The 26,467-nt window shown below is 45.0% G+C and overlaps 1 protein-coding gene across 3 annotated transcripts in view; it reads left to right on the top strand.

Annotated features, from left to right (window-relative positions):
- The window catches only part of wu:fi75a02, a 93,163-nt gene that overhangs the window by 29,598 nt on the left and 37,098 nt on the right, over nucleotides 1-26,467 (top strand). For all 3 annotated transcript variants that reach the window (XR_007264650.1, XM_048611389.1, XM_048611388.1), the window contains 4 exons: nucleotides 7,160-7,206; nucleotides 9,920-9,999; nucleotides 16,755-20,043; nucleotides 26,140-26,226. Coding sequence is in view for 2 of the 3 variants with exons in the window: in XM_048611388.1 (XP_048467345.1) it covers nucleotides 7,160-7,206; nucleotides 9,920-9,999; nucleotides 16,755-20,043; nucleotides 26,140-26,226 (3,503 nt within the window). In the remaining variant the exon portion in view is untranslated. The remainder of the gene's footprint in view (nucleotides 1-7,159; nucleotides 7,207-9,919; nucleotides 10,000-16,754; nucleotides 20,044-26,139; nucleotides 26,227-26,467) is intronic.

Below are 26,467 nucleotides of genomic sequence, written 5' to 3'. Positions count from 1 at the left end.
AGGCAGAGACAGGCACGAGAATTCCTAGAAGCATGGCACTCCACGAAGCATGCTATTCGTAAACACATTGAACTCGACCCCATATACATTCCACTGCGAAGGAAAACTGGAAGTGAGGCAGTCCATCTCAACGGACGCTGGAGTTTAAAAACCAGGCGGAAAAACACACCGACGCTTCATCAGAGGCTGCACTGAGGATGTTACCAAGCATGGTAACGAAATGTCTGTGAAACAACGAATATTGAATCAGCCATGATCCTATTGAATGAAAGAGCAGGCTCTGAGGGGCCAAATGACCTCCTACTGTTCCTTTCTCTAATGCCCTAATGATTCAGCCAAGCAACTGTGGGGCCTACATGCTTGGCATTGCAATGGCAATGACATTTGTACATGGTGCTGCTCAAATGTGTGGCTATCTATAGATAATGTACAAACCATAATCAGACAATGTGTGTTTGTAAACATAAAACAAATATCCACTATTAGATGTGATTCTACAATTGGACAGCATATGCCAAACAATCCAAAGTGTGCTCATAGCTATACAATTTAGACTAATATGATGGCTCATTTACGCTTACTAGAAGTGACATATTTCATGCACAGGAATGCATTCTCTGTACACAAGAGAAGTACGTTCAAGCATTGTAACCTTTTTTCAATGACATGCAACCAGGCCAGTAGTTCTGTGTTGCTTTCTCCATGACACTGCCTCAGCCAATCAGAGTCAAATTGTCAAACTATCCTTTTCACCTGTAATGTAAATGATTGTGATGGATTCTTGCATCCTGATGAGTGCAAGATGTAAAGCTTTGGAAGCTTGTTTCTCTTTGCAACAATATTCAAATCCAGTACATCCAAGAGACAGATTTAAGATAATTGGTAAAAGAATCAGAGGGGTCTGAGTTTTTTCAGCACAGTTAAGATCCAGGATATGCCACCTGAAAGGTGGGTGGTAACAGATCCAGTGGTTACTGTGAAAAGGGAATTGGATATACTTACATGAAGAAGCTTTGCAAGGCCACAGGGAAAGAGCAGGAAAGTGAAACAAACAAATATCCTTGTCAAAGCCAGTGTAGGCACAATTGACTGAATGGCCACTCCCTTTGCAGAATGACCCTGTGGTTGAAGGAATGGCAAAAGCAGCAAGTAAACTTCCTTGATGTCGCGATAGTTTATTTGCAGAATAAAAGGAGTGGAGAAATTAGGTGATCACCAGAAAAGAAGCAGAGCTGAATAACAGCAGGGACACCTGAGAGGAAACCACCAACACCTTGTTCAATAAAGGATACATCCAATAACTGGTAGTGAGAGAGCTTCTGCAGTCAATGGTGTTGGATGAGTCAGGAAATCAGCCATAGCCCATAAAGGACATTAGGTCTCCCTGTTCATTGGAGAGGGGTAGTTGGTTATTTAGACCGTGACTAATGTACACCAATCCACAAGCGTATGGATGGTAAGCTGCCAGTCTTCATAAGCTGGCAGAGCAGGAGGCTGGGATTGAAATTGTGCTGTTGTTGCCATTCTGTGCTACACTCCAGCCATCTAGCCAGTTGAGCTAACCAACCTCGTCACCTGTAGGCTTAAATTAACTCTTAAATAAAGAGCTTAATTAATGATTCATGCAAGCCAACCTTCCATCCATTGGCTCCGTCTATACTTCTCGCTGCCTTCGAAAGGCAGCCAACATAATCAAAGACCCATCCCACCCATTTATACTTTCTTCCAATCTTTTCTGTCAGGCAGAAGACACAAAAGCTTAAACACACATACCAACAGCATCTTCCCTGCTGTTACTAGATTTCTGAATGGATCCCTTAAATTTTAATTTCAATGTTGATCTCATTCTTTGTGCACCTTCCCTGAAGCCATAACATTGTATTTCTCGCTCTGTTCTATTACCCTAATGCACTTTGTATGATATGACCTGCCTGAACTGCACGCAAAACAAAACTTTTCACTGTACCTAGGTACATGCGACAATAATAACTCAAATCAAATCAAATCCTTCCAGAGAAGGTTCACTTGACGAATTCCTGGGATGAGGGGGTTATCCAATGAGGGAAGGTTGGATAGATTGGACCTGGAGCCAGAATCACAGAATTATTATTGTGCAGAATGAGGCCATTCAGCCCATTCTGCCCACACTGGTTCTGTTACCTAGTGCCAATCTCCTGCAGTTTAGAAGAAAAAGAGGTGATCTTACTGAAACATGAATGGACTTAATAGGGTGGATACCAGGTGGGAGTATCCCCTTGTGGGAGAGACCAGAACTAGGGAACACAATTTAAAAACAAGTGGTCTACCATTTAAGGTGGAGCTCAATAGAAATTCCTTTCTGAGAATTGCTTTTCCCCAGAATATTCAAGGCTGGCATAGGCCACCAGGGGATTCTAGAGGTATCAGGAAAATGGAGCTGAAGCCATAACCCAATCGGCCATGGTCTTATCGAACGTTAGAGCAGGCTGTAGGGTCTGAATGGCCCACTCCTGTCCCTTATTTGTATATTTTCACGGAGCAGAGAAGCTGTAGTCATTAGGAGTAGAGAAACCCGAGCTGTTTCCACTGGGAGGGAGAGATTTTTGGAAGTGTTCAAAATTCTAGCCGTTTTGAAAAAAACACTTTAGTGCTGGTCACCGACTGGAAGTGTTTAACTTGAAGACGATGGAAGGAATGAAAGGAGGAGCTCCAAGTGTTCATTAGGCTCACAGTTAGGGCATAGCATTCCACGCTGCGAGGCAACAGAGGCTATAAAAGATATCAATAGGACAAGTCTTTGAAAATGAGAAAGTAAAAATTGACGAATGTACAGAGAACCATCAGGAACATTGGGGGCAGGCAGGATGGGTGGCTCTTTGAGAGCTGACTTGATTTGAGTGGAATACCTGTGCTGGAAAGTTTGATTGTATGGTTTGAAAAAGGGGCGGAATTTGACGACCTGTACGCAAAACAAGGTGAAATATTACATTTCTGAACCAGATCTGAAGCAACTTTTTAAAATGCTGGCATCAAACATATTCAATGTGTTTAAATCATAGGCTTGGGAAGACCCCTGTTTGTATCACTGGGAACATGGGTTTCAGTGGCAGTATGTCCTGCTGATCCATTACCGTGCATGAATTGGCAGCCAGGCATCCAACCCTGTGACTGTGCTGATATGTTGTGTGGCACGGTGACTCAGTGGTTAGCACTGTTACAGCACAGCGTCAGGGACCTGGCTTCAATTCCACCCTCGGATGACTGTCTGTGTGGAGTCTGCACATTCTCCCTGTGTGTACATAGGTTTCCTCCCACAGTCCAAAGACTTGCAGGTTAGGTGGATCAGCCAGGCTAAATTGCCTGTAGTGTCCAGGGATGGGCAGGCAAAGTAGGTTAGCCATGGGAAATGAAGGATTGCAAGAATGGGCTGGGTCTGGGAGGGATGCTTTGCAGAGGGAGAAACAAAGGTGCTTAATTCTTGATTGGAAAATGTCCAAATGGACCTAGGTGTCCTTGTTCATAAGTCACTGAAAGTAATCCTATGGGTGCTGCAAACAATTCAGAAGGCAGACGGTAAATTAGCCTTCATTGTAAGAAAATTTGAATAAAGGAGCAATGTAGTCTTACTTCAGAGGCCCAGACCGTAGGGATTCTATTTCCCAAATACTTCTTTGGAACTATATTAAGAACCATTTCAGTTAGTTTCCACATGGAGAGTTAAAGTGCTTGCAGTTTGGCAGCCAGAGGGCTGGTTTGGAACTGTATAGAACTTTCACAGTCAGGCCTGTGCTTGTCAGGCTGGAGTGATGACAAAGGCACTACAGGCCAGTGGAAGGAGCTGTACAGAAGGAGTTCCAAGTTCTTTCCTTCTCGCCAATGCCAACAATCACCAGGGGCAACGCAGAAGTGAACATCAATTAGTGATTTTGTGTCTGTCTTCACAGAAGAAAATACAAGAAATATCCCAGAAGTAACTACAAGGGACAAGTGAGAATGAAGAATTGAAAGAAATTGATATTCGTGGAAGAGTAATACTAGGACTGAAAGCGTACAAGCCTCCTTGGGTCTACATCGTAGAGTGTTGAATGTTGGATGCACTGGTGAACATCTTTCAAGTTGTGTAGATCCTGGTTGGTTCCTGCAGAATGGAAGTTGACAAATATTACTATTTTAAGGAGGGAGGGAGAGAGAATATGAGTAATTACAGACTTGTTAATCTCACATCAGGAAAACGTTAGCATCCATTATAAAGAATGTGGTATCAGGGTCCTTAGGAAATAATGAGATGATTGGGCAGAGCCAGCATGGATTTTCAGATGGAAAAATCATTTGAGAAACCTGCTGGAGATTTTAGAGGATGTTAACCAGCAGAGTGGCTAAACTGGGCTCAGATGTGGATTTGGATTTTCAGGAGACTTCTGATAGAAGTCCCACACAGAGGTTATTAAACAAAATTAGAGTGTATGGGATAATGGTTAATGTACATGAATCAAGGATTGGTAAATGGAAAGAAAATGAGACAGTAGGAATAAATGGGCAATTCTGAGGTTGGCAGATTGCCTATGGGGCTACTGCAAGGATCACTGCTGGAGCTGCAGCAATTTATACGGTCAACAACTTGGATGTTGGGAACAAATGTGATGTATCCAACTATGCAAAGAGCCTTCAAGAATTTAATAAGGCCTAGTGAGGGACAAAGCATGGCGCATGGATTGTAATGTGGATACATTTGAGGTTACCCACCTTGGTAGGGAGAAACAAAGGTGCTTAATTCTTGATTGGAAAATGTCCAAATGGACCTAGGTGTCCTTGTTCACAAGTCACTGAAAGTAATCCTGTGGGTGCTGCAAACAATTCGGAAGGCAGACGGTAAATTAGCCTTCATCGTAAGAAAATTTGAATAAAGGAGCAATGCAGTCTTATTTCAGTTGTATAAGAGACTAGTTTTCTCTCCCTTCAGTAAGTAATTGGTTGCTACTTTCTCTATGACTCAAACTGAGATTACACCAGGTAAAGTGTATGCACTTCAGAGAAGGCAATGGCCTAGTGGTATTTTTTGCTGGACTGTTAATCCAGAGACCCAGGTAATGTTCTAGGGACCCGGGTTCAAATCCTGCATTGGCAGTGGAATTTGAATTCAGTAAAAAAAACTGGAATTAGGGGTATAACGATGACTATGAATCTATTGCCAACTGTTGGGAAAAACCCATCTGGTTCACTAATGTATTTTAGGGAAGGAAGCTGCCATCCTTACCTGGTCTGGTCTACACGTGACTGCAGACCCACAGCAATGTGGTTGACTGGGCAATTAGGGATGGACAATAAACGCCCTCATCCCGAATAAAAAGAAGTTCTGGTGCTATTGCCTAAAGAAGAATATATTATCCACTGAGGGAGTGTTCACAAGACTGATTGGTGGGATCCTCCTATGAAGAGGCGTTGAGGAAGCTGGGCCTGTATTCTCTGGAGTTTGGAAAAATGAGAAGCAATCTCATGGAAACTTAGACATTTCTTAAAAGGATAGACAGAGTAGAAGTTGGAAGAGTGTTTCCTCTGGCTGTGGCGCCTCAAACTAGAGTCTCAGAACAAAAAGCAAGAAATTTAGGACTGAGATGAAGAACTTCTTCACCCAGAAGGGTTGAATCTTTAGAATTCTATACCCCAGAGGGTTGTGGACCCTCAGCCATTGAGTAAATTCAAGAAAGAAATCAATGAATTTTTAGTTTCTAATGACATCATGTGATGCAGTGTGGGAATACGGTCTTGAGAATAGATAATCAACCAGGATAGAATGGAAGAACAAACTCGAGGGGCTGAATGGCCTACTCGGGTACAAAATGTACGACTTGAAATGATGTCTGATGTGCTGTGTACAAAGATACACCACTGATCCAGGGTAACTGGGGGAGGACAGTAACCGTCAGCCTCACTTACGAATAAAGCATCTCATGTTGCAAAGTCAAGTTGAACTATGTGCTTGATACGTTATGACCATTTAAACATATCTTGTGTGAGTGAAAGTGAGCACCTATTGCAGAACAGCCCTGCAAATGTAACTTGTACCAAACAACACTATTACAGAGACCATAAGCAGGCTGTTCCCTCGGTAAGTAATTGGTTGCTGCTTCCCCCATGACTCAAACAGAGAAACCTGGTCACAGGGTCATCAAGTTGCAGTTTGCAGTTAGCAGTTAATTCTAAATCTGCATATAGGCTAGATGACTGACCTCAGTAATAGGGCCTGTAGTGAGGATTCAATGCCCATTTCAGCTGAGGTACACTTGGGACATGTCTCCTTGCCTTGCTGAGAGATTGGAAGGTAATTGGCAGCTGACAACAACTGGCGAAGAAAGCAGCTCAGGACAGACCGTCAGCAGACAATATACTCGGGACCTGCCATCAGGTGCAGCATTGGTGAAGGAGTGAGCTCAAACTAGGCAGATTAATGATTGCCAACTACACAGGAGCCTGGGCATTACTGAAGTCATAGTCATTGAGTTGTACAGCATGGAAACAGACCCTTTGGTCCAACTCGTCCAAGCCGACCATACTCAATTACTAGGGGACATGGGTTCAAAGTCTGGTCGGGGGTGGGGGTAGTGGGTTGAGATTTAAAGAGATGTGCGAGGCATGTTTTTTGCACAAAGGGTGGTGAGTGCATGGAACGTCTGCCAGAGGAGGTAGTAGAACCAAACATTTGCAGCATTCAAGAAGTACCTGGATGAGTACATGAATAGGGAGGGCATAGAGAGATACAGATCCTGTAATTGAAGATAGTTTTAGTATGGAAGGGCAAAATGTGTCATCACAGGTTTGGATGGTCGAAGGGCCTGCTTCTGGGGTCTATTGTTCTATATTCAGATATCCTAAACTGATCCAGTCCCATTTGCCAGCACTCGCCCCATATCCTTCTCAACCCTTCCTATTCATATACCCATCCAGCTGCCTTTTAAATGTTCTGTTCTTCAGAATATAACCCTAGGATCTTTTATGTCTTCTCTGGGCATTTGGGATGTTGGTTTAATATCGCCTTAAATGCCAGGAAATATTAGAATTCCTGCAGCGTGTCGGTGATTATTGAGGGAGTCCTTGGAAAGGTGCCATGGGCTGCTGTTGACACACTTTGTGCATGACTTTGGTTTTGCTCTCTAATCACTAATCACCTTTTCTCTGTAAACAGGCCAGCAGTGAAGCAGATCCTGGGACCTGGATTTCACCTGCTACTGAGTAAGTCTGACCATTGAAAGTCTCATTTAGCTGTGTGAACACAGATAGACACTTCCGATTTTTTAAGTCCCTTGTTAGAACCCCCATGTAAACCAAAAGAACTGAATTTTACCAAATGACCCTTTCAAGAATACAGAAGGACAAGATTTCACTTCTGATACCTTTAACAATCAAACCAAACTCAAAAGAAGTTAAAAGTGAGTGAACAGACAAACTGCACTCAACATGAACTACAAATTACACGTAAAATAGCAGACGCAATAAAGATAGACTCCACAAATTTGCTGGACAGTCCCACTTAATGTTCATGGCGCTCATTTCAATCACAAAGTTCTCAGGTAAAATTCCAGCTCTTTTCCTTAAGGATTTAGCCTGAGCGCCGCAGCATGTTGCATTTCTGTAGCACCGCCTCAGCTCCATGATGTTTTTTTAGATGATGTGCCTCCATCAGAGTCACCTCAGTCCAAGACCTTGGTAATAGTCCTATGTTCTGGTGAATCCAGTCCTTCAAAATAACCGAAGCAGTGACATAACCTTGTTTTTCTTGTCTCTGTTCTCAAATCCTGCCTTAAAGTTCACCTTTTCCTCAACTGCACTTCTTCTCTCTCCTGCAGAGCCCAGGTCACCTGGGCCTGTTTCCATGGAGCTGCTCCCAAATCACATGGGCCTGTCTCCTGGGTCATATGGACCCGTATCAGTCCACGCTGCCCCACGTCACGTGGGCCTGTTTTTCCTCCCCTTTTTTTGCATGTTAACTGATCACTCATTGCGCACCTCATTGAGGAAAAGATGACCCACTGTGACAAAGATGTCAACTTTAATCTCTCGATGCCTTCACCTGCAGCTTTCGGTTGCTAAATATTTTAGGATTACCCTTGTACTGCTTAACTGATGCAGCTTTTCCCCTGATTGGCTTCTTGTTCCCACTCTGCTTTAGCTCTGGGGTTTCTATAGTGACAGGCACCACGGACCGTGGTACTGCTGCCAGGTTCGCCCAGTATAACTGAGTCCGTCACCGGAGACCCGGGTACAGATGCTCCCCGCTCTGTCGCACATTGTGTACTCTTGACTGGAAGCACCACGGCTAGAGTTCTGACTGAGAGTTCCTGCAGATGGGAGGCCCCACGTAAATGTACTTTCCCTCACTCGTGTATCTTGCGGCCTGTGGATTGCAGGCTCTGCACCTGACAGTGTTCCACAAGCACGAATGAGCCAAATTACCAGTTAATTTATTGGTTTGAGATAAATATTGGCCGGGGCTCTCTCGAGAACTCTCAGGCTCCTCAAATTGTGCCACTGGCTCTTCACACCTGTTCATGCAGACCACGTGTGCTTTTTTAATGTGTCGCTGTCAAGGCGGATGATGCACAATTCATGAGAGGTTGATTGAGTTCACACCACTTTTCTGTCTGGAGTGGGAGGGGAGTGAACTAGTTACAGAAAATTAAGTGCCATGACTGTAAGATAGTCACTTATAAATCCAGTAGGGAATTGAAGAGAAACTTTTAAGATTGCAGAACTCTGAACCATAAGAGTGAAGTTCTTCATGGCAATGACAAGTCAGTGACCCTCCATACTCCCTCTGATTTGTTTTTATGTCGTTGGGTTCCACTTCTGATGCCGGTTGACGAAATGGGCAGGAGTTATGTTCATTAGGAAGCGAATTACTCTCTCCTCGAGATTCTGCTAAAACCGGCTTGTATACTACGGCCAGTGTAGCATTTCAAAATATAACTTCATCTTTTAAAATTTGTTTTTAAAAATATGCTTTTAATGGTCCAATTTGCTTGATTGATACAACCGAAAATTGCTGGGGCACGAAAATGGAAACGTTTTTAATTGTGGACAGTCCACCATCAGAAGTGGTTAACTTTTAAAATTCCTTCATTAAAGTACAAACATTCACGAGTCATTTGGGCTAAATCAGTAATTTTTTCCCCCCTGGTAATTTTAGAGAAAAAAAAAATCACATTCAAAAGCAATTTGCAATTAGTGTCTGAGCTTTAAAGAGGCAGCTTAATCTTTGGGTAGACTTCAAATGCACATGGTTAGCACAGAATCCCAATGGTGATTAATTTGTACAACAGAACAGACATTTGTGTGGGAGGAGCCTGTTTCTAGCACAGGGTTTCTTAAAAGCAGCACTTTTCAGATTGCAGGAACTGTGCTGGCTGTAGTCGTGTTTAAAATTCCACAATCACTCACGTGGATTACACTGGGGGAGGGGGAAACCGCTAAGCATCTGTGCCAGAGCATGAGGTAAAAGAAAATGAACTGCGTGTAAAGGGGCTGCTGGCCTCTGCTTCAGCCTATTGCTCAAGACCGATTTCACCCTCATTGTCCTTTCTGTGTTAATACTCGTAACCCACATTGCATCCCCTCTCACCTCGAAGTGCATCTTGCCCTTGGTTTTTGGGAAAAATGAGTTGTAACAAAGAAATGCCCACTCGAGTCTTGGATAGACTTCATTGCTGTTACGTTATCCCAAGGTGAGGAGAAAATTTGAAATAGTGGGGAAACATCGCTGGGGTGGGAGAAGGGATAGATAAATATGGAAATTTTGAGAGTGGAAAGGAAGGCAAGAAAAGCAACAGGAAAGCTGAAGTTTCAGGAACAAGTTGAAATTTGTCATAGGAGTGAGGAGAGTGCTCCTTTCTTGTGTTTGATTCCATAAAGTGTTTGGTTTGCTTAGCCTTTTTGTCTTGTTTTACAGCATCAAGCTGAAGGTCGAGTTGCCTGAAGTCCATATCCCTTCTGGTGAAGAGTTGGATGCTTTAGCAGTCAGTACATACGGTGAGCATACAGTCATGATTAGCGTACAGTCAGTTGCGTCATCCACTTCCCTGTGTCAACAGAACACGCGTGTTCCTAAACAGACAGAACCTCCATACACATTGGTGGCCGATCATTGGAGTGTTGCCCTCATCAGTTTGATATGTAGGAACCATGATTGGGGGGCAAGCAGAGAGATAGAAACCACGCATGGGCAATAAGTCTAAGTAAGAATTGGAATTGCAGCAGGCTTGATGGGCCGAAAGTCCTGTTCCTGTGATGTATTGAATTGTATTGTGTAACCACAGCAGAGACACATCATTTCCAATCCCAAAGCCCAACCCGAGAACCTAAACTTTATGCAGGACAGTGGGGTAGAGGCGCACTGGACTCTATCCAAAACCAGAATCATTTGTTTGATACTTGTGTCTGTGTTGAACTCAGTTCTGCCAGTACAAATGGTAATTCAGCCCAGTTTGGATCAAACCAACCCTAGCCCTTGACTTTCCTGATGGTTCCCAGTAATTCCATTGGCTGCTTCTGTGGCTTTCAGTCACTATCTCCAGCTGCTGTGATGCTCTACTGAATCTATAGGTTCACCCTGTCCCTCACTCAGAGCAGACAGTCTACTGGCATTGGCCAGCACTGACCATGAGCTACCTCACTTCATCAGTCTCCAATGTCTCAAATCAGATTGGATTGTCATCAATAGATGGGCTGAAAAGAACAAAGAACAAAGAAAATTACAGCACAGGAACAGACCCTTCAGCCCTCCAAGCCTGCGCCGATCCAGATCCTCTATCTAAACCTGTCACCTATTTTCCAAGGATCTGTATCCCTCTGCTCCCTGCCCATTCATGTATCTGTCTAGATACATTTTAAATGACGCTATCGTGCCCGCCTCTACCACCTCCACTGGCAACGCGTTCTAGGCGCCCACCACCCTCTGCATAAAGAACTTTCCACGCATATCTCCCTTAAACTTTTCCCCTCTCACCTTGAAATCGTGACCCCTAGTAACTGAGTCCCCCACTCTGGGGAAAAAGCTTCTTGCTGTCCACCGTGTCTGTACCTCTCATGATTTTGTAGACCTCAATCAGGTCCCCCCTCAACCTCCGTCTTTCTAATGTAAATAATCCTAATCTACTCAACCACTCTTCATAGCTAGTGCCCTCCATACCAGGCAACATCCTGGTGAACCTCCTCTGCACCCTCTCCAAAGCATCCACATCCTTTTGGTAATGTGGCGACCAGAACTGTACGCAGTATTCCAAATGGGGTCGAACCAAAGTCCTATACAACTGTAACATGACCTGCCAACTCTTGTACTCAATACCCTGTCCGATGAATGAAAGCATGCCGTATGCCTTCTTGACCACTCTATCGACCTGCGTTGCCACCTTCAGGGTACAATGGACCTGAACACCCAGATCTCTCTGTGCATCAATTTTCCCCAGGGCTTATCCATTTACCATATAGTTCGCTCTTGAATTGGATCTTCCAAAATGCATCACCTCGCATTTTCCTGGATTGAACTCCATCTGCCATTTCTCTGCCCAACTCTCCAATCTATGTATATTCTGCTGCATTCTCCGACAGTCCCCTTCACTATCTGCTACTCCACCAATCTTAGTGTCATCTGCAAACTTGCTAATCAGACCATCTATACCTTCCTCCCGATCATTTATGTATATCACAAACAACAGTGGTCCCAACACGGATCCCTGTGGAACACCACTGGTCACAGTTCTCCATTTTGAGAAACTCCTTTCCACTACAACTCTCTGTCTCCTGTTGCCCAGCCAGTTCTCTATCCATCTAGCTAGTACACCCTGGACCCCATGCAACTTCACTTTCTCCATCAGCTTACCATGGGGAACTTTATCAATTGCCTTACTGAAGTCCATGCATATGACATCTACAGCCCTTCCCTCATCTATCAACTTTGTCACTTCCTCAAAGAATTCTATCAAGTTGGTAAGACATGACCTTCCCTGCACAAAACCATGCTGCTTATCACTAATAAGCCCATTTTCTTTCAAATGTAAATAGATCCTATTCCTCAGTATCTTCTCCAGCAGATTCCCCACCACTGACATCAGGCTCACCGGTCTATAATTACCTGCATTATCCTTGCTACCCTTCTTAAACAAGGGGACAACATTAGCAATTCTCCAGTCCTCCGGGACCTCACCCGTACTCAAGGATGCTGCAAAGATATCTGTTAAGGCCCCAGCTATTTCCTCGCTCGCTTCCCTCAGTAATCTGGGATAGATCCCATCCAGACCTGGGGAGTTGTCCACCCTAATGCCTTTCCAAATACCCAACACTTCCCCCCACTCCTTATGCCGACTTGACCTAGAGTAATCAAACATCTATCCCTAACCTCAACATCCATCATGTCCCTCTCCTCAGTGAATACCGATGCAGGGTACTCATTAAGAATCTCACTCATTTTCTCTGACTCCTCACATAACTTCCCTCCTTTGTCCTTGAGTGGGCCAACCCTTTCTCTAGTTACCCTCTTGCTCCTTATGTATGAATAAAAGGCTTTGGGATTTTCCTTAACCCTGTTTGCTAGACTTATTTCATGACCGCTTTTAGCCCTCTTAATTCCTCGTTTCAGATTGGTCCTACTTTCCCGATATTCTTCCAAAGCTTCATCTGTTTTCAGTCGCCTAGACCTTATGTATGCTTCCTTTTTCCTCTTTGCTAGTCTCACAATTTCACCTGTCATCCATGGTTCCCTAATCTTGCCCTTTCTATCCCTCATTTTCACAGGGACATGTCTGTCCTGCATTCTAATCAACCTCTCTTTAAAAGCCTCCCACATATCAAATGTGGATTTACCCTCAAACAGCTGCTCCCAATCCACATTCCCCAGCTCCTGCCGACTTTTGCTATAGTTGGCCTTCCCCCAGTTCAGCACTCTTCCTTTAGGACCACTCTCGTCTTTGTCCATCAGTATTGTAAAACTTACGGAATTGTGATCACTATTCCCAGAGTAATCCCCTACTGAAACTTCAACCACCTGGCCGGGCTCATTCCCCAACTCCAGGTCCAGTATAGCCCCTTCCCAAGTTGGACTATTTACATACTGCTCTAGAAAACCCTCCTGGATGCTCCTTACAAATTCTGCTCCATCTAAACCCCTAACACTAAGTGAATCCCAGTCAACGTTGGGAAAATTAAAATCTCCCATCACCACCACCCTGTTGCTCCTACATCTTTCCATAATCTGTCTACATATTTGTACCTCTATTTCACGCTTGCTGTTGGGAGGCCTGTAGTACAGCCCCAACATTGTTACCGCACCCTTCCTATTTCTGAGCTGTGCCCATATTGCCTCACTGCTCGAGTCCTCCATAGTGCCCTCCTTCAGCACAGCTGTGATATCCTCTTTGACCAGTAATGCAACTCCTCCACCCCTTTTACCTCCTTCTCTATCCCACCTGAAGCATCTATATCCTGGGATATTTAGTTGCCAATCTTGCCTTTCTCTCAACCAAGTCTTAGTAATAGCAATAACATCATACTCCCAGGTACTAATCCAAGCCCTAAGTTCATCTGCCTTACCTACTACACTTCTCGCATTAAAACAAATGCTCCTCAGACCACCTGTCCCTTTGCGTTCATCATCTGCTCTCTGCCTACTCTTCCCCTTAGTCACACTGACTTCATTATCTAGTTCCTTACAGGCTTTAGTTACTACCTCCTTACTGTCCACTAACCTCCTCATTTGGTTCCTATCCCCTTGTCACATTAGTTTAAACCCTCCCCAACAGCATTAGCAAAAGCAGTCCCTAGGACATTCGTTCCAGTCCTGCTCAGGTGTAGACCGTCCGATTTGTAATAGTCCCACCTCCCCCAGAACCGGTCCCAATGTCCCAAAAATCTGAACCCCTCCCTCCTGCACCACCTCTTTCCTTTTCAGAAAGGTTTTTATCCATCGTTCTGACAGACTCTTGATGTAGAGACCAACATCCTGTAGCATTATTTGGAAAGTATTTGTGCAGTGACCAAGAAGAGACAACGAAATTGGCTCTAGGCAAGTCTAATTCTGTTCTTTATGGGTTGCATGTGTCAGGCTTACTGAACTCCTAAATTCATAACGTTGTAAGCCTAGACCTGTTCATGTGGATATAAAAGATCTCATGACACACCTCCAGAGGTTAGACTTAGGTTTAGATGCTGGTCCTGAACCAATTCAGTTCACTCCACATGATATCAAGAAAGTGAAATATCCATTGTCTGATGCCAAGGCTAAGGGCCCTGACAACATTCCAGCAGCAGTATTGAAGACTTGTGCTCCAGAACTTGCTGCCACTCTATCCAAGCTGATTCAGTACAATTCTTACACTACCTTGTGCACAAAAACCACTTCAAATCCAACCCAAGCAATTACCGCCCCATCTCAATCATCAGTAAAGTGATGGAAGGTGTCATCAACTGCAATATCAAGCAGCACCTGCTCAGCAATAACCTGCTCAGTGACACTCCGGTTGGGTTCTGCCAGGGCCGCTCAGCTCCTGACCTCATTACAGCCTTGGTTCAAACATGGACAAAAGAGCTGAATTCCAGAGGTGAGGTGAGAGTGACAGCCCTTGATATCAAGGCTGCATTTGACCAAATGTGACATTCAGGGGCCCGAGCAAAACTGGAACCATAGGTGTCGGGGGGAACACAGTCCCCTGCTTAGAGCCATACCTGACACATAGGAAGATGGCCGTGGTTGTTGGAGGTCAGTCATCTCAGCTCCAGGACATCCTTGGGGCAGTGTCCTAGACCCAATCATCTTCAGCTGCTTCATCAATGACCTTCACTCCATCATAAGGTCAGAAGTGGGGATGTTTACCAATGACTACACAATCTTCAGCACCATTCGCAACTCCTCATATACCAAAACAGTCCATGTTCAAATGCAGCAAGACCTGGACAATATCCAGACCTGGGCTAAAATGTAGCAGCATTTGTGCCAGATAAATGCCAAAAATGGCCATCTCCAATGAGTAACAATCTAACTATTGCCCCTTTACATTCAATAACATCACCATCATTGAATCTCCCACTATTAATATCCTAGGAATTACTGTTGATTAGAAACTGAACTGGACTTGCCACATAAACATAGTGACTACAAGAACAGGCCAGAAGCTGGGAATACTGCAGCGAGTAACTCACCTCCTGACTCCCCAAAGCCTGTCCACCATCTAAAAGACACAAGTCAGGAGTGTGATGGAATACTCCCCACTTGCCTGGATGGGTGCAGCCCCAACAACACTCAAGAAGCCCGACACCATCCAAGACAAAGCAGCCACTCGATTGGTGCCACATCCACAAGCATCCACTCCCTCCACCACTGACGCTCAGTAACAGCAGTGTGTACTATCTACAAGATACACTGCAGAAATTCACCAAAGATCCTTAGACAGCACCTTCCAAACCCACTGCCACTTCTCCTAGAAGGACAAGGGCAGCAGGTAGATGGGAACACCACCCGCTGCAAGTTCCCTCCAAGGTACTCTTGACTTGGATACATAATCATTCATTCCTCTACTGTCGCCTGGTCAAAATCCTGGAATCCCCTCCCTAAGGACGTTGTGGGTCAGTGATGGACTGCAGCGGTTCAAGAAGGCAGTTCACCACCAGCTTCTCAAGGACAACAAGGGACAGCAATAAATGCTGCTCCAGTAAACGGTGCCCACATCCAACGAATGAATTAAAAAAAATCCAAAAAGTAGCACAGACCTGTCCTGCCCAAGAATCCCTCGGTTTATCATAAACTGGTCATTTGCTCAGTATTTACACCCTGCTCTACATTGGTCTGACACATGGCCCACATGAGCTGAGAAAGTCTTTGGAGCATCCTACAGGGAAATGATGTATTGAACAAATGTGAATTCCCTTTCTGTACTCCCAACTTGCAATATCAATGAATCCACTGTATTTGGGTGTTCCTGTGTAGTAATTGCTAACCCATTGATTTGACAGGCCTGAGGCCACAGGTTTCTGCTGTGGTGTAAACATCCGTGTTGAGCAGGGGAAAAAGAAGAGGAAAACGTGTTTGGCAGGCTGTTCTGTTTCATCTGCCTTTTCTGTGATAAATCCCAAGTAAAGGGAGGGAAAGAGCAAGGCAGCGACTGTAGCCATTTTGCCCCCGAGAGGATACACCTCTTAAGCGAGGATTCCCTTTTAAATGTTTTAATAAGCTATGAAGTTCTCTGTCACCTGGGAGGTAAACCAGCATAAAGGAGACCATTCGGCCCTTCTACTTTTTGAGAGCTCAATCCAGCACATCCCGCTCCTCTGCACTTCCTTTAAAATTTGCAAATGCTTCCTCCTCTTTCTCAGGTCACATCTTATTGCTGTCTAGGTTTTTGAAATATTCCTGCAGAGGTTTTACTCATGGAATTTTTGTGACATCTGTCTGTCAATCAAAGTTAACTTTAAACGGAAAATACGGGGCAAGTATCTTAATTTTAATAAGGGAAAGAATTATTCACTTTCAAATTGGCAAGTGCAGATGTTGAGTGTTTTGAGATTTATAGAGGTGGCATTACATTGAGACAGGGAATGTTGGGATTGGCAGATACAATCAGCAATCTCCATGTCTCCCTCCCCCAAACATTTTAAGCAACCTCAAGTTAATTTATTGGCCAAGCCGTGAGGTGGGTTTGGATAAGGAAGGAGAAAGCTGCGGTTTTGCCTATCTGTGTATTTATTCCCCTGTGCTGACTACAGCGAGGATAATCTTCCTTTTGTCGTCCTGTTGGCAGGTGGAGATGACTTGAGCTGTGGGGCTGCCCCGTCTGTAGTCGGGAATGAGAGAGCAGGGCGTCGGGCTCTAATGGACCGGTGTGAGGGGCGGATCACTGCTGCTGATGTAGCCCCGCGTGTAACCAAGTGGCATTATCTCCAGTGTCAAACTGCAGACCAGCCACCCAGCTGTGACGGCCTGGGGCAGACTCCAACCAATCAAATGTGCACAGAAAACACAGTGAGCAGCGCAGTGCCCCCTGAAAACACGCGTGCCGAGGGCCCAAACCATCCTGCCAGGCCAGTGAAGCACACTAAAGTCGAGAAGCTGGACCGGGGGGAAGTTACCGGTGAGGTGTTTAGAGAAAATGCAGGACCTATCCACACAGTGAGCTGCCGGACATTTTCAGAGACTGTGTTGGTTCAGGGAGTGCCTGTGGGAGGTGTCCTGAGCAGTGATGGGCCCGATCAGATTCCTGCCTCTGTCTCTGTCGAAGGCCTCGTGACTATTGGGATGATTGCTGAGAGCAGGCTGGGTGAGGCACCTTCAGATAATGCCACTGTTCTACTGCCCATGGGAGGTGAAGTGGCCACCAATGTATTAGTCTTTCAGGCCTTGGAAGGTGGAATAACCAGTGAACAGGTGACCTGCCTGAATCTCGGAGCAGATCACCACCCTGGTGTACCGACAGCACCCAGTGAGTTGACCACAGCGAAGGTAATGGCAACAAATGGACCCTTCCAGGGCTTGTTGCCTGGGACACCATCGGGAAATACAGAAATGGTAGAGACGGAAGCAGAAAGGGAGATGACCGTAGCCGTGCCTGTCGAAGAGGACCTGACCAGTGGCCAACTCGCTGGGATTCAGCGAGCCGCACAGGGCCTTGCACAGGAAGAGACAGCTATGGGATTTGTGACTTTTGAGATTCCAACTGAGCGCAAGGCGACTGACGCTTCTGCAGTCACGACACCAAATCCACTGACTACTGCAGACCCTGCCAACACAGCACATCCACGAATTACAGCTACCAACAGCTCTCTCCCCGAGAGTGAAGTCCCTCCAGAAACAGCAGCGGAGGCGCCCGCAGAACGTGGGCTCCCCGACGGGTTTTCCGTAGAAAGGGCGATGGCCAGTATCATGCTCAGAATGAATGAATTGGTCGATGTGCCAACAGATGTCACTGCTGTCGATTCGGGAGAGGACGAGCTGACCACAGACGACGAGCTGACCTCCGGCGACGAACTGACCACGGAGGACGAGCTGACCTCCGATGATGAGCTACCCATGGACGGCCGGGTGGTTGATGAAACACTAATGGAGACCGAGTTGGCAGACATTCCTGCAGACACCACTGCTGCTGCCATGGAAGTCTGTACCGCAGTTGAACTGGCTCGGGAAATGGGTGTTGCACCTAGCAGCCTACTTACAGAGGAACAGTTAGCGAATGAGCCACTGGAAGAAGTTGAAACAACTGGAAGTGTGACTTATGAGGTTCTAGTCGATGGGGAGCTTGTTGACATCCCCACTGATATAGTAATCATTGAATTAACCGGAGAGAATCAGGATGAAGGGATATCTTTTGATTTTGGATTAACCAAGGAAACCATTGCAGAGAATGGATTAGTTGTGATATCATCAGATACCATTGGGCCAGCGAGAGTGGTGCTTTCCCAAGATAGGCTTTTGCAGAATGAATTGGTTACGTTTTCCCAAGAATCTTTAGCCTCCCTAAAGGATGAGGAGGTCAGAGATCCTTCCACCAAGGGAGGGCTTGCAGAGAGCGGTTTGATGAAGCCACCTCCAGATACAGCAGACATGGAAGTAGCTGCAGGAGATGAAGTAGCAACAGTGTTGATCAATGCTGGGGCAGGAGATACACTCGGTGGAGATATGAAGGGAAGCCAGACGTCAGATGAAAGTTCCGTCCTCAACTCCTTGCAAAACAAGCGTTGTGAGCCACTGACACCAAAAGGAGTTGATGTTTGGGCCACTGTTGACAACAATACAATAAATAGCGAGGTTAATGAGTGCCAAAATACTGAACTCGGTAACAGTGAGTCAGGCTGTATTCCGCTGCCTCTTGGACATGATCCGTGCCCAGAGCAGGAGGTCAGCTGCATAGAAAAGGACAGCAATCAATTAATTATGGACGGTACAACCACATTTGGGAAATTTGGAACAGCACCAGTGTGTAAGGAAGCAGCCCTTTGCTCTGTAAAGTGGAAAGCACTGAGAAACACGAATAGGACACCAGAGTTTGTAAGGTTAAAGACGAAGGAGTCAAACCGTGCTGTCCTCTTGTCGAATTGTGCTCAGTATTTCTCCCCTCTGGAAACGTTCCGGGAGGACAGGCTGTCAAAATGTGTGGATTGTGGCAGCAGCAAGTGTGACAGTGTCAGCATGGGGCACAATATCCAACACATGGAAGGAGTAAAACCAAAGAACCTGCCTCTTCTGCTGATGGGTGATTTGGGGCATGGTAAACGGTGTGGAAAGCTCGCGGTCCTGGAACACTTGTCAGCCATTGCCAATGGTCTGAGTTTATTTTCCGAGTGTGCGGAAATGCAGCAGGAGTTCTCTCGAGTGTCTGACGTTATTGTAGCTCTGGGAATGTGCAGTAGATTTCAATTCCAAAAAGGCATCGACCTACAGTTCCACTTCAATTCTGAGCAAGCGTCCCCTTTGGACCCTTTCTGCTACCAACCATCCCCAAATTCAGAGCAGTCTGCCAGTGGGAAGCCTCTTGCTCAGTCCCACCAAAAGGATCCGTATTGGCCTTTCCCACTGTCAATGCACTTCCATACTCCTGACTTCCCGATTTCGCCTCCTGCCAACCTGGCTCCCTTACTGTCGTGGTTTGCTCACGGTGCTGAGTCAGGTGATCATGGTCGCGAAAGGACAGCTTTACCGATCACTCCACAACACTCCCAGACGCCTTCCCAATGCCGCCCCGGCTCTGGCAATACCTTTTGGACACCAGCTGTGCCGTTCGTGGCTGGCAGGTGCCCTTGCTCCCATTCCAGGTTTGGGTTGCACACTGTTCTAGCACTTTCATCGCCGGCCTGCTACAGACTCTGGACGAGGCAGCGCCACTTCGGTAGAGCCTCTAACGCCCACCGGCCGTTCTTGACTCCGTTTGGAGGGAGTTTGGAAAAGCTTATTGTCCCAGTTCATTCCGACAAATCCTTTTGGTCACTGAGCTACACCCTGGGCCGAGTGGTGTCATGGTGGAGTCAGCACAGTCCAACACCCTGTGCATCAAGATTTAGTACCAGCCCCTCCAGTAACTGCGGGAGGAGCATTCCCAGGTTAGTATAAGGTTCCTTTATTACCATGTTGTAATTCAGAGATGCTGTTCGCTGTAAATTGAACAGAACCGATAATCATACACTCTTGCAGGGCCACTGGAAACCATTCAACCCATTCTGCCCCTGCCCCTTCGAAAGATCTGTCGGCTCCCCTCTTTCCTTCACATGTTTCCTGTTCAAGCACGCACCCAGCTTCCAAAAGAAAACTTTAAATCTGTTTTCAGCAACCTTTCAGCCAGCGAGTTCCAATTCATAGCTTACTGCGTCACTTTGTCTGCTTAGCATCAGCAAAGCTTTAGATTTAAATAAAAGTAACATGGGATGTAAAACAAGATTTGAAAGCTAGGTTGAAAAATGGTTGTTTAGATTAAAAAAGCAGATACAAATGTTAAAAGTAAACACACAAAAGATACATATTAAAATGAGAACAAGATTGTAGAATCCCTACAGTGTAGATAGAGACCATTCAGCCCATCATATCTGCACCAGCCCTCCGAAGAGCATCCCACCCTATCCCCATAACCCCACTTTTGCCATAATTAATCCACCTAGTCTGCACGTTCCAAGACACTATAGGGCAATTTAGCACGGCCAATCCACCTAACCTGCACATCTTTAGACTGTGGGAGGAAACCAGAGCACCCAGAGGAAACCCACGCAGACACAGGGAGAATATGCAAACTCCACACAGACAGTCACCCGAGGGTGGAATCAAAGATCAGTCTGTGATCGTTTCAGCCTTTCTACTTGCTGAAGATTTCTCTTTCCAAGCGTTGGAAATGCCAAGTCAGAATTCAGCAGCTGTGATGACTTCAGTGCTTGTGGATAGAGTAAGCTTTGAGAGAGAGATTTCCAGTTCTTCAATAGTTCTGTGATTACAGCACTTGCAGACTGCCTTACTCTCCTGGCAGAATAGGGGCTGATTTCTGAAAGCCTTCTCTCTCTCTCTGTCTGTCTCTCTTTCTGATACTGCCACATTTTCCTCCTTGGGATTCTGCTTTAAAATCGTATTTCACAGAATCTTATACAGATCGAGCATAAGTGTATCGTAGCTCCACAAAGCAAAGTCAGTTATGTTGGAATTCCCTGTGAGGGACGGAGGCTCTTTCTGTGTTTTCTCCCAGAAGCTTTTAATTCTCACATCTTTCATTGCGCTGTCTCTGTTTATCCAAGGCTTCAGTAAATTCCAGATGTCTCCTTTGTGGTTGATGCTGATGTGACACATCAGCTTTTCTGACGACAATGAAGTGACTGACTCATGGGAGCCAATTTTTCAGACGCTGTCTCATATATTTTGAAGAGATTGGATTAGCCATCGTTATAAAGTTTATAATATACTTACAGAAGGCTCTTGTGGTGTGGTGGATATGTCCCCATTTGTGGGCCAGTAACCTCGCATTCAAGTCCCACCTGTTTTGTACTACACTGGAACTTCTCTGAATAGATTGATTGCAAATATATCATGACACATTAATGTCGATACTTTCCTCCTTATCAAATTTTTTTTCTGTAGAAATACATCGTAGAAAGTATGAAATGCACACAGTTTTTCTGTACACGCAGATGCTGCTCCAATACAGCTTGTTCCTTCAGTCAGATTTTACTCGGACATTTTCTTCCCTTTTTCTCCCCATTTTTACAATAAATTTGCAATTTTTCTCAAACTTTGGGGTTTTATTGGACTTGCTATCTGTGGCTTCCCCACAGCTGAAGTTCACAAGGAATGCACTAAGTCAGCTCCATCGTTAACCTGGGTGTAACCTGTGCATCTGACCCCAGTCCCCCTCTATCACCAAAGCAACCTCTGTAACATGCTCCATCTCTGCTCCAGTCCCTGCCTTACCTGGGGCTGAAGCCCTCATTTGTACCTTTTGTATCTCTAGACTCGGCCATTCCAATGTTCTCCTGACCGGTCTCCCAACAACCCAATTCCCAGTTCATCACCCCCAAACTCACTGATCTACATTGAGCCCTGCACCAGCAGTGCTGAGTTTAGAAATTTGTGCCCTGGTTTTCAAATTTGACGCATTGTACTGGTTCCAGCCTTGCTCAGCATCAGCCACACCTAATAATTTGGGGTCAGCCGCAATTTCTGGAGTTATATTTCTGGTTCTCGTGCCCAAATCGTTAATGAAAATAGTGAATTGTGGTTCCAGCTCTGACCTTTGTCCCAGCAGCAATGACCTCTAATCCTTACTTTTATTTCATTTTGCTACTTGTCCTGTTGCCTTCACATGCTCTGAACTTAGTTATGGGACTCCTTCAAATACCTTATTGAAGGTCTTTTAAAAGTCCATATGTATTCTGTCCACTGCATTACTTTTTATGTACTCTGCTACTTCAAAGAATTCAACTTCATAGGCCAAGAATGATTTCTAAAACAAAATCTCTGCCAGTGTGTTTTAACTTACTGCTTTTTTTCTATTGCATCTTGGAGTCAAGATTTCATCATTTTTTTCCTCTGATCACCATGACGATAATAAGTCTATAGTTTCTGGTGTTTATTCTTTTGGAATGTAGCCACAATTTTAGCAATGTACCACATTTCAAATGGGTGCATCTGGACGCCTAACCACCTTAATGCATCTGTTTTAAAAAAGGTGGGGTGGGGGGCTTTATCTTCTCCAGTTTCTGACTCACCACATATCTTCGTTCACTTTTTTAAATAAAGTATCTTGAATATCCTTTCTGATCTCTGCTAACATTACGCCTCCTTTGTAGACACCAAGATGAAATAATTAGGCACTATTTCTCTCGATTTTGTTGCTGCTATCTGAGAGTTTTGAGTCCTTTAGAGGCACTATCCCTCACCGAATATTCCTGTTTGTGTCTGGAGAATACTTTTTATATCCCTTTTGTGTTTTTGACCTGTTACTGGCTTCCTTCCTAACCTTCTCTTACTGTATTTTTGTTCTTTTACTGTCCAATAATTAACATGCAATCTTAAGAAGCATCGATTCTCAGTACCTCTACTGAAGCCCTGCTTTCATCCTTGGCTGTTTTTGTTTCGTTCTTGATCCTTATGGAGTTTCCCCTTAACGACATCATCCAAAGGTGAGTTGTTAGTTTACACACCCACTTCCAGTAACCTGCTCTACCTCACCACCAACTCTTTTTAACAACGCTGCTGTTGCTGAGTTATCTGGCTGCATGCCCAACATCCAGTGCTGGATGAGCTGTAATATACTCCCATTCAACGTTGGGATGACTAAAACCATTGCTTTCAGTCCGTGTTCCTGAGCAGCTGACACCATCCCCCTCCCTGATAATGGCCTGGGACTAAACCAGACTGTTCATAACTTGGTGTCATATGTGAACGTGAGATCATCATGTGGACTGAAATTCATGCCATCTCTACGACTGATTATTTCCTCTTCTTTCAATCGCCCTGTCTCCACTCCTGTGCTGTTGAAACCCATATTGATGCCTTTGTTACCTTTAGATGCAGCTATTCTAGCACTCTCCCAGCTGCTCTCATACTTGATGAACTCAGTAAACTTGACCTTGCGCAAAGCTCTGCTGCCATGTCTTAACCATCAGCAAGTCCTGTTCACTTTGCCACCCTCCCCCATGCTCACTGACCTAAAACATGTTCCCTTGTTTTCACATCCCTCCATGGCCTCACCCTCTCCACATCTCTGTAATCTCCTCCAGCCCCATAACCCTCAAAAGATATTTGTGCTTCTCTAATACCGTGCGGCACCGCACAGTGGCTCAATGGCCAGCGCTGCTACATCAAAGCAACAGGGATCTGGGTTCAATTCCACCCTCGGGCAAATGTCTGTGTGGAGTTTGCACATTCTCCCCCTATCTGCATGGATTTCCTCCCACAGTCCAAAGATGTACAGGCTAGATGGTATGGCCAGGCTAAATTGCCCCATAGTGTTCAGGGATGTACAGGCTAGGTGGGTTAGCCATGGGATATGCAGGGTTACAGGGATAGGGTGGAGGAAGTGGGTCTGGGTAGGATGCTCTTCAGAACGTCGGTGTGGACTCGATGGGCCCAATGGCCTGCTTTTACACTGTCGCGATTCTATGATTTTATGATGCCCTTTCTTTAATCACTTCTCCATTGGCCTTCAGCCACCTAGGTCATCAGGTCTCGAATTCCCTTCCTGGACTCCCTGTCTCTTTCCATCACTTCAAGATATTCTTTAAAACTTACTTTTAACCAAGCTTTTGGTCATCTTACTTAACACCCCTGTGCTTTTATAATATCTCCTCATGTGGGTGGATGTCATACTTTGTTTTGCAATCCTCCTGTGAAGCACTTTAGGATATTTTATCACATTAAATTTACTATCTAAATATAGGTTATAGGTTACTTTTATGTTTTTCGATGAATGTATTTTCATGCTTTCTTGATCTTTTTATTTACCGCTACTTCTCTAACTATGTCAGTTTATTTTTCTAATTTCCTTCACAATTTCCATTCTCATTCCTTTTATAATTGTTCTTCAATTCCTCTTCAATCTATTGTCTTTATCTTATATCTGTCTCAATCACCAGCTCAAATCTTATTTTGTGATAGCTATTACCGAAATGCTTCCCCATGCTTATTTCTCTGACCTGATCTGGTTGATTTCCCATCGCTAGATCTAGCAGTAATTCCACTGTCTTTGAGCCTCTTGTACTGGGTAAGAAAAGAGTCCTGTATGCATCTACCTCACGTCATTTTCCTGTCCACTCATCATTTCCCGTGAATTCTTAAGAGACAAAGCTGAGACAGACAGGTTGTTAAAGTATGTTTAATGGAGCACATACAGCCCTCTGGGACAGAGTCACAGAGTCATGCAGCACGGAAACAGACCCTTCAGTCCAACTCATCTGAGTTTCCCAAACTAAACTAGTCCCATTTGCCTGCATTTGGCCCATGTCCCTTTAAATCTTCCCTATTCATGTACCTGTCCAGATGCCTTTTAAATGTTGTAACTGTACCTGCATCTAACACTTCCTCTGGCAGTTCATTCCACGTGGGAACCACCCTCTGTGTGGAAAACGTTCCTCCTCAGGTTCTTTTTAAATCTTTCCCCTCTCGTCTTAAATATATGCCCTCTAGTTTTGGACTCCTCCCCCTTTGCTATTCACTTTGTCTATGCCCTTCACGATTTTAATTCCAAAGAAACAGTTCTTTGCAATTCACAAAAGATTCTACATCTGGGTCCTAAATGCTGATCTCCCTCCAGCTGTAGACTCCCCAGCGTGGGGGAAACAAATATTGTTTGTCTTGGGAGATCTCAATGAGATCTTCATTATTTTACTAAACTCCAGAGAGTAAAAGCCCAATTTCCTGAGTCTCTTGTAAGACAATCCCTTCACCCCAGGAAGCAAACCAGTGAATCTTTGTTATACCACCTCTAAGGCAAGTACATTCATCTGATTGAAACTGTACTCTGCATTGCAGATGTGCTCTCAACAAGGTCCTGTTCAGTTGTAGCAAGACTTCTTTGTTCTTGTATTCCAGTCCACCTGCAATAAACGCCAATATGCTATTTCCCCTCCTAATTGCACGTATCTTTCTGCAGTAAAACATTGATCGCCAACTGTGAGGACCCAGCTGTTGATGTTACCTTAGCAGGATCACCTCCCTGCAGCACCTCCCCCTCCCTCCCCAAGATTCATTGGTCCCAGCACAGACCACCAGATCTGGATCTCCCCCTCCCCCCAGTACCAGTTTATAGCATCTGTGCACCTTAGCATCAGTTAAGCAACTCTTTCCCCTGAGCAACCAGGTATGAACACAGATTTCCGGCAGGAGTTGAACGTGTATGCCAGTGGAGTGCAATGAATATTCAGGTTGTGTTCAGACTTCAGCGTAAATATCTCTAGCAACATGATATCCACAACCTTCTTCATTTAAAGCTTTCTGAAATTGGCGTGCTGCGGGCTGAAGGTGAAATCCTTCGGTTCTAATGTTCTGACTCTGGATTTTGCAATGTTGAGGAATTTGGCCCTTTGTGACTGTTTCCCAGCTTCATGTGTCCTTTCATGGTGCAGCCGTCTCGCATCTCTAACATCAGTGTTTCACCCCCACCCTTTCACATTGTTTGAAAGGATTCAGCTGTACACACACTGAGTTTCTCTTTGTTTATTCAGTTTCCATCCGTCCAATCTCGTCGCTGGAAACGGAACCAATTTGAGTGAAGCAAAGTCCTTGCTAATTCTGCAGACCAATAACCAAATGTAAGTATCAAAACAGCTTGTACGGGTTGCAGTTGAAAGCTAGTTTCTCGGTACAGGTGTGCGGTTGTTATGGAACACCAGTTTCTCAGCACAGGCATGCGGTTGCTATGGAGCATCAGTTTCTCAGCACAGGCGTGCGGTTGTTATGGAACACCAGTTTCTCAGTACAGGCGTGCAGTTGTTATGGTACATCAGTTTCTCAGTACAGATGCGCAGTTGCTATGGAAGTCTGGTTTCTCAG

This window comes from Rhincodon typus, chromosome 24, assembly GCF_021869965.1.
Source record: "Rhincodon typus isolate 14 chromosome 24, sRhiTyp1.1, whole genome shotgun sequence".
NCBI classification, from domain to species: domain Eukaryota; kingdom Metazoa; phylum Chordata; class Chondrichthyes; order Orectolobiformes; family Rhincodontidae; genus Rhincodon; species Rhincodon typus.
The sequence above is the reverse complement of the archived record's forward strand: the minus strand, read 5'-3'. Positions and strand labels throughout refer to the sequence as shown.